Here is a 12,208-nt window from a genome sequence, read left to right as displayed (position 1 = left end):
AAAGCCAAACCCTCAAGAACATTTCCTTCCATGTCTGAGATCCTTTGAGCCTCTTGAAGGTCCATGTTAGAGCTACAGTTCCCAAGGGCTCTGACTCTGGTTAAGGGCGGCCAATGACAGGCCCTTCCCCACTGTGGTTTCTGGAGCAATGACTTGCCATGGGAGGCAGCTAGCCTCCAGATGAGAACTCCAGGTGAGCACCCCGTTGCCTTCTGAAGCATGGGGGAGCTCTGGACAGAGGGTCTTACTCTTCCCCACTGGGGTTTTCATTCAGCCCGACCCAGGGGCAGTTCTGGGCCAGGACCCCGAGCCTGGTGGGCCTGGTCCTTCATGGGGACAGGAATCAAGGGAGGAAGAAGGAAGGGAGAGGCAGGTAAGAGCTGACTCAGCAGATCGCTATTGTGGACTCTAAGCTTTGGGGAAGGCTTATGCCAAAACACAAGTTGAGGTTCCAAATCAGGCAGCTATCTGAGGAGGAGCCACCCCCAGAAGGAGGCCCTTCCCTCAGGCGGTGAAGCCTGGACTCAGGAGTGCCTTCTGTAGCCACATCTAGAACAGAGCCACGGACCCCGAGAAATTGAGCCCCACAAACCCTCCCAAAACCATCATGGGGTTGAGTGTGTTTGAGATTTCTAGTCCCCAAGGAAAGAAACGGAGTGGGCTCCTTACGAACATGCAAAAGGCTACAGGTACCTCCTCCCCTCGGCCACTGTGACCCCATGCACTAGCCTTTGTGCTCTCAGAGGTGGTCTTCCAGGCCCGGACATGGCTGAGCAGCCCGAGTGAGTGGCCAGGGGATGGCTGGGAATAGGGGAGCATCTCTACTTCCTCTGGGCTAGCCTCCAGCATGGGCAGGTTGGAGAACAATACTGCCCAGAACGCCTGACTGTCCTGAGAACCAACGCCCCACAGTGGGAAACTTACCCTCCCTCTTATTAAACACAGGCGGGCGGGCGTCATGCACACTTGTTACATAGCAACCACATTGCTCCAGGCTGGATTTGGAGCAGAGTCAGAAACAATGGTGGCCGGCTCAAAGATGGCGGCCAACTGGGCCACGTTGAATGTGGGTCACTCTCCACACCACCAACCATCTAATCTAACAGGTCAGACCCCTGGAAGGGCTCACACCCCCTCTTCCAAAGCCCCCATCCCAGGGCTCATCCTTTTCCCCATTCTGGTTAGCATTCCGTATCACCCGTTTTGCAAAAATCCAGGTCCCTTCAAGTTTTGCTCCACTAGCCATTACTGAGCCAGATGGAACGGGTTCAGAGCCCAGCCCAGAGCCGGTGCACTACCCCTTGCTGGCTGGGGTGGGTGGGTAGTGGAAGTGCGTGTGCCCCGCCCCGCAGCACCCCTCCCTCGCTGCTGGGAGCTTTGTCCAGCACCACGGTGTCCCATTCACTCACTGCCATCCAGTTGATGCCAACCCATGGCGACCCTATGAACTGCCACTGAGTTTCCGGACTCCTCTGTAAGGAAGTAGCAAGCCCATCGGAGGGGGCGGGACCCAGTTCCTCAGCTCCGCCCCTAGTCATCATCCACCGAGAACCAGGGTCTGAGGGTCCAGGGAGCTGGGCGGTGTCTTCCCTGGGGATGGCCCATCCCTCTCCGTGCAGACAGCTGCAGGTTCTTCAGCACCAGCACCTCTGGGCTGTGGGCGTAGGTGTGGGGTTGTCCTGGCTGGGGAGGAAGCATTCCGGGTGCTTTGGGGAAATGAGACAGGCAGCACAGGTGCTTGGGTGGGGGTGGGTTCTGGAGGGTTGCTTTCTTCATGCACAGTCATTGGCCAGGTGACCTGGATCCACAGAGAACAGGGAGGTGGGCAGGGCCCACGGGAACAGAGCGGTGGGCGGCCGATGTTGGTGCTGCTGGGTCCAGGTGGGAATCGAGCTGTGACTCAGGGAGCGCCCTGGACAAGAAGGGTGTTGGGCTAAGAGTGGATGGAAGCTGCAGCCCGAGGCGCCCTGGCGCTCTGCTACTTGCGCTTGGGCAGGGCTCTCAGGCCTGCTGGCCAGGGAGGGGAGGGTGGGGGCAGCTGCACCCTCCCCCCAGCGGTCCACGGGGCCTCAGGCTGGTGGGGGGTGGGGGGATGGGCTGAAAGTGCTGAGGTCAGGCCCCTGGGCCAGGCCAGGTTCCTAAGAGGCAAGTCGAGTGGGAGGCTGGGGGCCTGGAAAGCATGGACGTGGCCAGTGCCCCAAGGTGGGGGAGGGCACGGGATGGGGCGGAGGGCGCCGTCAGGTGGCCCAGGAGATGGCTGCGCTGTGCTCCTTGGCCTTCATGCGCAGGGCCGCGATGCTCGAGGTCTTGCGGTCCGGCTCGCCATTCAGCTCATAGCCATTGAGGCCGGGGCTCAGGCCAGCGGCTCCGAACAGGCTGCCCACGTGCGGACTGCCAGCGCCTGGGACGCTCAGGAAGTCGGTGACGCCACCGGCGCCCGAGCCAGGTGGGTGGGCGTGCGGGGACATGCAGGCGGGCACAGGGTCGCAGGGGACCACACAGGCAGGTACAGGTGAGGCGGCACCATTGTTGCCAATCCAGGACGGGTTCTGAATCTGGGGAGAGTGCAGGGAGAAGGGTCACAGGCCGGCAGGAGGGGGCCCTCTCACTCTTCCTTAGCTGGCTGCTTCTCACACAAGAATGCCCACCCCAGAGTCCTTTCACAGGAGAGACTGCAAATATCAGTGGACCCCAGGCAGCCCTGGGAGGGGTGAGTTTTATGTTTTGGGTGCCTTTGTTCCCAGGATCAGAAGAGTTGGGGTCAAGACCCAACTCCAAACTTCATCCAGGGCCCAGGGAGTGGACAGCCCAGAGCCCTGCAAACAGCTGAGCACAGCCTTGCAGGGCCAGTCCCTGGTCCCTGATGAGACTCCGCTGTAGCTCTGCCTTCCTTTCCTCTGTGGACCCTGGAGGGGCAGGAACTGGGTGTCAGTGACCTTGGACTCTTCCACCAGCCCAGCACATAGGAGTAGAAGTAGTGACCACTGACCTCAACGCCAAGCTGGGTAGGGTGGGTGGGTTGTAGTGGTGTTGGCAAGGGTTGGGGTGGGGAGTGTGGTCTGAGTTCTCCCAGGAACCAAGATCAGTGGCTGGGGGGTCCCAGCCTTTGAGCGCTTAGAGCCACCTGACACTGAAAGGAGTCCCTGGGTGGTGGGAATGGATAAGCACTTTCCCACTGACCCAAAGGTTGGTGGTTCAAAGCTACCCAGAGGCACCTCTGAAGACAGGCCCACCAATCTGCTCCCCAAAGCCCCCCACCTTAGACACCCAGGGAGTGGCAGGGCCCTGGCACCATGGGGCTACAGGGGATCCGATGGCAAGCAACATCTCTCTGCAGATGGAAGAGGGAGTGAGTGCCCAGAACTGGTGGATGGGGCCCAAACTAGAAGCCCACACAGCAGGGTGACAAGTTGTCAGTAGGGGAGCCAGCATCCAGTAGGGAATCGCTGTCCCCTCTCCAGCTCAGCCCTGGACCTCTGTTTCCTCTGCTCTCAGCATCTCTAGGGGGCTGGCCATGAGTGTAGAGTGGGGGTAGCTTTGAGAAGAGCCTCCTGTACCTCTTGTTTTGAGGAAGGAGCCCCACCCCCACCCACCTACCCTCCTGCTGCACTGGGTGACATTCAGAGCTGGAAAGCTGGGCCCCAGGTCTCAGGTGGCCTAGAGGCCACCATAGCCATTACAGGGTGCCCAGGGCGCTCCTCTGCACTGCTTTGGGGAGTGGGCCCATGGGCTGTCCATCCTGATATGCAGAAGTCGGAGGCAGCTCGAGGGGGAGGCCTGTGTTTGTTTTTACCTCCCCTTCTAGCGTGTGCACCTGGATGAAGAGACGAAGGTGGAGGGGAGGAGGGAGTGGGGGGACCTGGGGAGGAGGAGGTGTGAGCTGGCAGCAGGAGCTAACCCACAGGCCAGGCGAGTGTGCCAGATGGCCCACATTCCTCGGCCTCACGTGAGTCCTGGGACGGAGAAGACACGTAGGGACCATACACTGGCACAGCCCAGGACTGGGGGAGTAGAGGAGACTGGGTGGGGCTCAGTGCAGCTGGGTGGCAGCCAGGGGGAGGTTGAGCAGGAAGGGGTGGCCACCTTGGCCCAAACGGGCTGAAGGGCATCCGGAGTGGACCCACACATGAGTGTCTCTCTCCCAGCACTCTGGGTGCCTGGCATCACCAGCAGTTTTCATCCCTTGGCATCCCACAAAGGGCCCAGGTGCCACCAGAGAGGGGGTCTGGTTGACAGACAGCTAGGAAGAGGCTGTAAGGGGGCAGGAGGAGGTGGGACATGGGAACCCAGTGGGGCAGAGAGCTGCGAAGCAAACAAGATAACCCACATAGCCTGCTGTCATTCTCTAGAGCAGACCGTCCGCCCCAGTCCGTCAGGGCAAATGGTGGTGACCTCTGTGTGGCTGGGATGCTGGGAGCTATGCCACTGGTATCTTCAAAGCCAGCAGGGTCCCCCATGGTGGACAGGTTTCAAGTGGCCCTTCCAGACTAAGACAGACGAGAAAGAAAGGCCCGGAAATCTATTTTCCAAAGTTAGCCAATGAAAATTTCAATGGATCACAACAGCCTATTGTCTGGATGCCACAGGATGCCACCATCAGTCAGGGTGGCCCAGCAGCAGCTTGTAACCCCCTAGTCAGACCTTCCACAAGAGTTGGGTGGAGGCTTTTTGCAATGTTCAATGCCTTGTGGCTTGCCTGAAAGGACTCAGGCCTGGAGCCTAAGCTGAGGAGCTCACAGTTCCATGTTCATTCCAGCTTCGCCACCAGATTTCAGGACCCCCTCCCACCCTCCCAAGGACATGCTCTGGGAGGATTCCTGTTCCCGAAGGCCTGTGGGGTTTGGTCTGGACTGGCTCAGAAGCCCGGAGTGGAATGAGCAGACTGGCCAGCAAGGTGGGTGAGTAGGTGGGAGACTGCCGTGAGCCTTTCTGATCGTGGTGGGAAAGGTGCCCCCTTGTGCCCGCAGTCCAGCCAAGGGGGCGGGGCGTGATGATGCCACCAGCATGAGCAGCTCTGGGCTGCACACCTGCTGCTGTGAACTGGGGTACGCATCTGGAATAGGCCGGAAGGGCCAACTTGGAGCCCCGTGTCCCCACCCCCGAGAGGGCCCAGGTCCTTCCTAGGTGACCCACTGCCAGAGTTGGAGCGGCTGGGGACCAGGGGGAGGCAGTCACCTGGGCGTAGTTCTCGGCTCTCGTGAGGAGGGGCAGTTCATAGGCCGTGGAGAAGTGGGTCCGGACCTGCTGCATCTGCCCAAAACGCTCCCTCTTCCTCCACTTGGCCCGCCGGTTCTGAAACCAGACCTACAGGACAAAGCAGATGTCTGCTGGGTCAGGCCTGCCCCAGAGGCCCCAAGGCCGGCACACCTTGACCCGGAGCCAGGCCCAGCTGCCGGGGGAGGAGTGGCAGGCCCAGCTGGTCCTCAGCTGCTTTGGGCCTGGAGCCCTGGACAAAAGCGTCCAGGCCTAGGCAGCTGTCCACCAGTCATGGACGTGACCTTGACAGCTAACTTGGAGTCTCCGAGTCTAGAGTCCGTGAACCCCACTCACATAAAGCCAAGCAGGGGTCATCTTTCTAAGCGCCATCGACCCAATGCCAACCTTATCTGCTGACCACCAAACCAAACCAAGGCCATTGGGCCGATTCCCACTCATAGGAACTTGAAGGCAGGGTAGACCTTCCCCTGTGGGCTTCTGAGACTGTAACTCTCTAGGGGAATATAAAGCACCATCCTGCTCCCACAGAGCTTGTGGTTTTGAACTGCCTGACCTTGCTGTTAGCCGCCTCGTGCCACCAGAGCCCCTGACACCAGCTAGGAAGGTCCCTCAAGGGAAATTTTCTCCCAGCTAATAACAGTTTTCTAGAATGCCCATGGTTCCCTGGGGCCTCTCAACCCAGGTGCAGAATCCCTCACCTTCCGAGTCTCCCCTGTAGCCTCCCAACGCAACGTGCAGGGACCCAGGTGAGTGAGGCCCTATGCCATCATGGGGTTCAGCTTAGCAGCAGAGGCTGTGGCAATCTGGGAAGGTTTCCTGGAGGAGAGGAATGGTCCTTGAGGGGTTGGCAGGCAGGAGGGCTGAGGAGGCACGCTGGCCAGATGTGAGGAGAGGAAGATGTGGCCTTGACCCTCGAGTGCCCAGGGAAGCGGTCTGCCCGAGAGCAGCGAGCCCCTCCTGCCATGGAGCGAGGGAGGTGGCCGGGATGATGATTCTAGAGCAGTGGTTCTCAACCTTCCTCATGCCTAGACCCTCTAATATAGTTCCTCATGTTGTGGTAACCGCCCACCCCAGCATAAAACTATTTTGTTGCTACTTCATCACTGTCATTTTGCTACTGTTATAAATTGGGTGACCCCTGTGAAAGGGTCATTTGACCCCCAGGTTGAGAACCGCTGTTCTAGAGCCTCTAAACCAACCACCAGACCCATGCCGGTCAGGTCAGTTCCGCGTCCTGCTGATTCTCTGGGCTGCGATCTTTGTAGGGTGTCAGGTCTTTCTTCCACAGTGCCCCTGGGAGTGGGGACCCAACTGAGCCGCCAGCCTTCAGGTTAGTCATCGCAGGCAAGACATTTGCGACCTCTTGGGGAGACGGGTGTGTGCCTCAGTGGTGGGGCGATTTGGTGATGGGAGGTTGGGGCCATTGGGGCCTGGGGAGAACTTCCCAGGGCCGCTGTCCAGGGAGCCTGCTGCCTCCGTCCCTGTGAGCTGACATTCGGCAAGTGGTGATAGGGGCCGGGAGGGTGGGAGAGGGAGCAAAGGGGGGCCAGTTTCTAGGCTGGGAACAGTTTTGAAACAAAACCCACTGCCATCCCATTCATTTTGATTCAAAGTGACCCCAGAGGGTGCAGGAGAACGGCCCTTCGGTGTTTCTGAGACACTCTCGACCAGACGGGAGCCCAGAGCCTTGGCCTCCTCTCATGGAGTGGCTGGTGGACTCGAACAGCTGCCCTTGAGCTTAGCAGCCCAGTAGCTCACTGACAGTGCCACCAGGCTCCTTGGGGATAGCTTTAGGTTGAGTCAAAGGCAGAACCCCGAGATGAACAAGGCCGTGGCTGCTCCTCAGAGGCCGCTTCGCAGAGAAACTTCTGCCCATTCTGCTGCGACCTGCCCCCTCCCGCTCCCCTCGGAGAAGGCCCTGGCCCTGGGAAACAGATGGGCCTTGCCGCAGGCTAGCACACAGGCTGACCAGCTTGGGCTTCCGGTACAGCCGGGGTGCTCCCGGCCTCAGTTTTTGCCCATGGCCTCAGTTTCTGCAGCCCTGGAGCGGGGCTGGGTTCTGCACAGACGGCAGGCAGGATGTCCAGACGTGTTCTGAGTCCTGCACACTGTGGATGTGACCCTGGTGGCACTGCGGGTTAGATGTGTTGAGCTGGCCAATTGCAAAACCCCAACGATCGGTGGTTCTAATGGACCAGGTGGCTGTGGGAAGAGACCTGAGGGGGGAGTGGGAGTGGGGAGAGGGAGAGGAGAGACACCTGGCCATTTTGTGCCTTAGAGATTCCAAGCCAATACCCAACCTCACTGCCGTTGGGTCAGTTCCAAGCTTAGAAGGCAGGTTAGAACTGCCCCTGTGGGTTTCTGAGGCCCTAACTGTTTAGGAATAGAAAGCCTGGTCTTTCTCCTGCAGGGCGGCTAATGGTTTTGAACCGTTGACCTTGCAGCTAGCATGTAACCACAACGCCACCTTAGAGATTACGAAGCCCTGTGGGGCAGTTCTGCCTGGTCCCAGAGAGTTATGGGATGGCAGCAGCAGCCCATTCTGTCCCAGCTTCGAGGGGACACCCCCAACCCGGGATAGAGCTGCCGGAGAAAAGATGCAGTGGGCATGGCCCTTCCACAGTGTGGGTCTTCCTGCTGGTAGGTCTCCGCCCTCCACTCCTGCTTTGGCTCACACACACACCCCGCCCCCTCCCAAGTGCACACTTGCTGGCCGGGCCAGAGCTGTTGCTCTTCCAGCCACCCCCTGTCCCTCTCCTGCCTGTGCCTGCCCTCTCCCCAAAGCCTCCTGGGGACCCTCGTCCTTTGGGGGTCCCTGGGGTCAGCACCCAGGCTGCCCACAGGGAGCCCAGGCTGGATCGGGTCTCCGTCTGGGCTGCTGAAATGGGATCTCCCTTTATCAGTGGCCTGGGCTGCGGGGCTGGGGGCAGGATGAGAGAATGGATCAGAGGTGCTTGTTTTCATTTCATGTTTAATTTCCTGCAGGCTTAGCTCAGCCTTTCCGCTCCTTCCTCAGCCTCCCAGGGTTCTCTGGGAGGAGGGGGGTGGGCTGGGGGGGAGGGGTGAAGCCCACCGGAGGCATCAAGATATATGGCCCCTTCCTTTCTTTCTTTGGGGGCAGGGAGACAGCCAGGCAAGGTTTCTGCTGCCCCCTCTGATGGAAGGGCCTTCCTGGGGGCCTTTGTGGGCACCTGATCCTTGGGGGGAAGTTGCGGGGGGGGGGGGGGGGGGGGGGGGGGGGGGCGCGCGGGAGGCAGCAGAGGGTCCAGACCTGGAGGGAGTGGGCGTGGGGGTGTCAGGGAAGGACACAGGGGAGAAGGTGGTGGGCAGCTTAGAATGGAGCGCAGAGCTGTGGGGGAAGGAGGGGCAGTGGAATGTGAGGAGGGGGGTGCTGGGCTGGGCTAACTGCAGGGAGAAAGGGCGACCTGGGGTTATCCGGGAAGATGGATGGCCGGGTGGGGGAGAGGTGAGCCCAGATAACACTGGCTTTGGGGTGGGAGTGGAAGGAGGGCCCAGTGAGAGATTTATGTGGGGGCTAGAGATGGGGGTGAAGAGGCAGCACCCTGAGAGGGGGTGGAGCTGCCCCCACCCCACCCCCCAGGCCCTTTGTCCCTGGGCTTTACCCTTCTAGCAGCCTCGGTCTACCGCCAAGGTTTGAGCTCTGTTGGCCCTTCTGGTCTTCAGGAACCTCGCCCATCAGCTGGGTAGGGTGGGGCCTTCCCGGGGCCCCTCGGTACTTCAGGCCACACTCAGAGACTCAGAGTGTCCTGCCCCACTGGAACCCCTGAAGCGAACTGGGGTTCTGAGGGCTCCCCCTCCCGATGTACCCCTAGTCCCTCCCCTCCCCCAGCCCACCCCTGTGATTCAGAGCACCTCAGCCCCAGCCTGGGTGGCTGCGCAGCCCCAAGAAGCACTGGTGGGCTCCTCCACGCTGACGTGGCGCCCAGGACCACCCCGCTCCCGGCCCACCCTGGCCTGGGTGCACTCAGCACAGACCTCTCTGAGGACCAGGCTGTACAAGGAACCGACGGTCTTGGTGGAGGCCTCGCTAACCGCAGCCCATCTGGGGCCGGGGTGGGGTGGCCCAGGGTGGGGAGGCCTCTGTCTTATTGTCTTCAGACACCAGCTGCGGAGATTGGAATCCCAGACAGCAGAGAGAGGCCCCTACAGACCCCTGGAGCCGGGCCAGACCCCAGGGGTCTTTCCAAGAAAAGGTTCATCTCAGGGAACCCCCACCTCCCCCCACTCTCCCCAGCTCCATCCCCATTCTATGCCAGGCAGCTGGCTTCCACCAGCAGGGTGCCCCCCACCCGCGCCCCATGTTCTGCAGAGGCAGGCAGTGGGGGTGGGGGTGGTGTTCCATCACAAACCCCCACCCCCAGGGCACTGCCAGGCCCAGGGCTCAACCCAGAGGTCTGACGCACAAGAAGATCCCACCCACCCTGCTGTCTGCAGACAAAGACAAGTCTGAACCATTTGGCGTCTGTCCGGGATGTGCTAGCTGAAGCCGGGTATGCACTGGGCTGGGGCTCCGAGCCCTGACTCTCGGAGCCAGGCCAGCACTGCCCCAGCCCCTGAGCCTCGTCTGTCTCACCTGCCCGCAAAGACCAGGTAGCCTTCCAGCACTCAGCCTAACTCCTCGTGGGCCTCCCAGGAGAGGCGAACAGAGCTGTGCAGGGGTCTCCCCTTCCTCCTGAGCTGCCTGCCCGCCTGCCGAGTAGCCCCAGGGTGAAGGGTGTGCTCTCCTTATTAACCCAATGGGCTCCGAGTTTCAGGACCTAGTTCTCACTTGTACGTGAAGATAAGGAACCTTGGGTTGTAAGCTGCTGCAGCGTGTGTGTGTGTGTGTGTGTGTGTGTGTGTGTGTGTGTACACGTGTAAGCATGCGTGCAGAGAAGACACCTGGTTCTCCCCGTGAGGGAGGGGGTGCCTGAAAAATGAGACACTCAGCCCAGTGTCCTGTCCGTGTGTTGTCCTGGGGAAGCCACCCTTCTCTCTGTCCTAAGAGAATTCTACTCCTGCTAGGCACGGAAAACAAACCAAAAAACCAAACTCACTGCCGTCGTGTGAGTCATCACTGACTTAGCGACCCGGCCGGACAGGGTAGAACTGCCCCTGTGCGTTTCTGAGATGGTCACTGTTTACAGTGACCCATCTTTCTCCAGCAGAGCACCCGCCAAGCCTGCATTTCAGTCCGTCTCGTCACCACAATGCTGCCAGGGCTCCGGCCATCATTTGTTGGCACGCATGCATGCACTGCACACACACAAGTACACCTTCACCCATGTGTATGCATGAACACGTAGCCACACACATACAGGTACATACAATATGCACTTGGGTGCATGAACACACAGAACAGAAAATGGGCTGTGTTAATCCCACAGAATGACATAGCACCTACAGGCACGTCCCATATCCCGTCCACTCCTTTCCCCACCAACTCCTGCGTCTCATCTCAAATCCATTGGCTAGAACTGTCGGATCCCCAAGGAACACGGGGTCACATGGCGAGTTCTCCAGGGCCGTCCTGTTCATTTCAACTCATAGCAGCACCATGTGGGGGACAGAACTGCCCCACAGGGTCTTTTAGGAGAAGCCCTGGTGGTATTGTGGTTACCTACTGGGCTGTTCACTGCAATGTCAGTGGTTCAAAACCACCAGGGAACTTCGAGGGAGAAAGATGAGGTTCTCGGCTCCCGTAAAAAGTTAGAGTCTGGGAAACCCTAGAGGGCCGTGAGGAGTCGGCACCGACTCCCTGGCAGGGGTTTTGTTTGTGTTCTGTCATTTTCACAGTAGCGGACTGCCGGGACTTTCTCCCATGGAGCCTTGGGGTTCAGTAGGTTTGAACCTTCCACCTTTCAGTTAGCAACTGAGTGTCCCTCCTCCAGTGGGTCAGTGGGTATGGCAGGCCTGCCGCATCCTCCCTTAACTCAAAGTTCACCCGCCACTCGGGAGGGGTCGAGCCAGGCAGCTGCCCTCAAGGAACATGCTCAGAATGGCGCTGGGCAGTCTCTGTGGGCAGCTGAGGTTTGGGCGGATGACATGTTTACTGTTAACTGTCCTTCCTTTGTCCATCAGCCATTGTGGATGAGGAGGCCTCTGGGCTCTCACAGATGGCTCAGCCTTAGAGCAGGGTTGAGGCCAATGGGCCTTTTACTGGTGCCACAGAGCCACCCTGAAGATTCCACACTGAGCCAGAGCCGCCATGCCCTTGGGGCCTGCTGAATGGCCTGGGGCTCTCTGTCCCCACACAGAGTGGACTCAGCCTCCTGATGTCCCTGGGTCCCCAGAACGGGGGCTGGCACAGGACAATGCCACACTGCTGTTTTACTAATGAGCTTCGGGTTGAAACGCAGGCGGAGCATATCTTGAGTTAAAACCATAGTTTTAGTGCAGGGTGGATTTTGTGGTCCTATATTCTGACTGCTCAGAGTTCTCTGCACCCTTTATGGTTCTTTCTTTGCTGTGATTTCTTGCAGGGTGGAAGGGGAGGTTCGTGGGGGGGGGGCAGTACACGCCTCTGGATAAAGGAGCTCAACCAACCCACACGCGTCTATGGAGTGCCCTGATTGCTCTTGGATATGGCCTTCTCTAACTGGTGGAGACGGAGATGAACAAGAGTCCTTGCTCTGCAGGAACTCATTCTCCAGGGAGGGGGGGATAAGCAAGATAAAATAGGGCAGTGTGCTCGAAGGTGGGCTGGTTTGGTGGAGATTATGTTGGGTGGGGCAGGGTTGAGTTGGGTTATGTTGGGTGGGGCAGGGTTGAGTTGGGTTATGTTGGGTGGGGCAGGGTTGAGTTGGGTTATGTTGGGTTGGCAGGGTTGAGTTGGGTTATGTTGGGTTGGCAGGGTTGAGTTGGGTTAGGTTGGGTTGGCAGAGTTGAGTTGGGTTAGGTTGGGTGGAGCAGGGTTGAGTTGGGTTATGTTGGATTGGCAGGGTTGAGTTGGGTTAGGTTGGGTGGGGCAGGGTTGAGTTGGGTTATGTTG

At 59.4% G+C, this 12,208-nt stretch overlaps 1 protein-coding gene across 1 annotated transcript in view; it reads right to left on the bottom strand.

Annotated features, from left to right (window-relative positions):
• Nucleotides 1–2,237: 2,237 nt before the first annotated feature.
• Nucleotides 2,238–12,208, bottom strand: part of ALX4 (ALX homeobox 4) — a 46,765-nt gene continuing 36,794 nt past the window's right edge. Inside the window, exons 3-4 of the mRNA XM_004708314.3 lie at nt 5,176–5,304; nt 2,238–2,555 (exon numbers count right to left, since the gene is read on the bottom strand). Coding sequence (XP_004708371.1) covers nt 2,238–2,555; nt 5,176–5,304 — 447 coding nt within the window. The remainder of the gene's footprint in view (nt 2,556–5,175; nt 5,305–12,208) is intronic.

Source organism: Echinops telfairi, unplaced genomic scaffold (assembly GCF_000313985.2).
Source record: "Echinops telfairi isolate 266 unplaced genomic scaffold, ASM31398v2 ScPeMD7_60;HRSCAF=208, whole genome shotgun sequence".
Taxonomy (NCBI): Eukaryota; Metazoa; Chordata; class Mammalia; order Afrosoricida; family Tenrecidae; genus Echinops; species Echinops telfairi.
The sequence above is the reverse complement of the archived record's forward strand: the minus strand, read 5'-3'. Positions and strand labels throughout refer to the sequence as shown.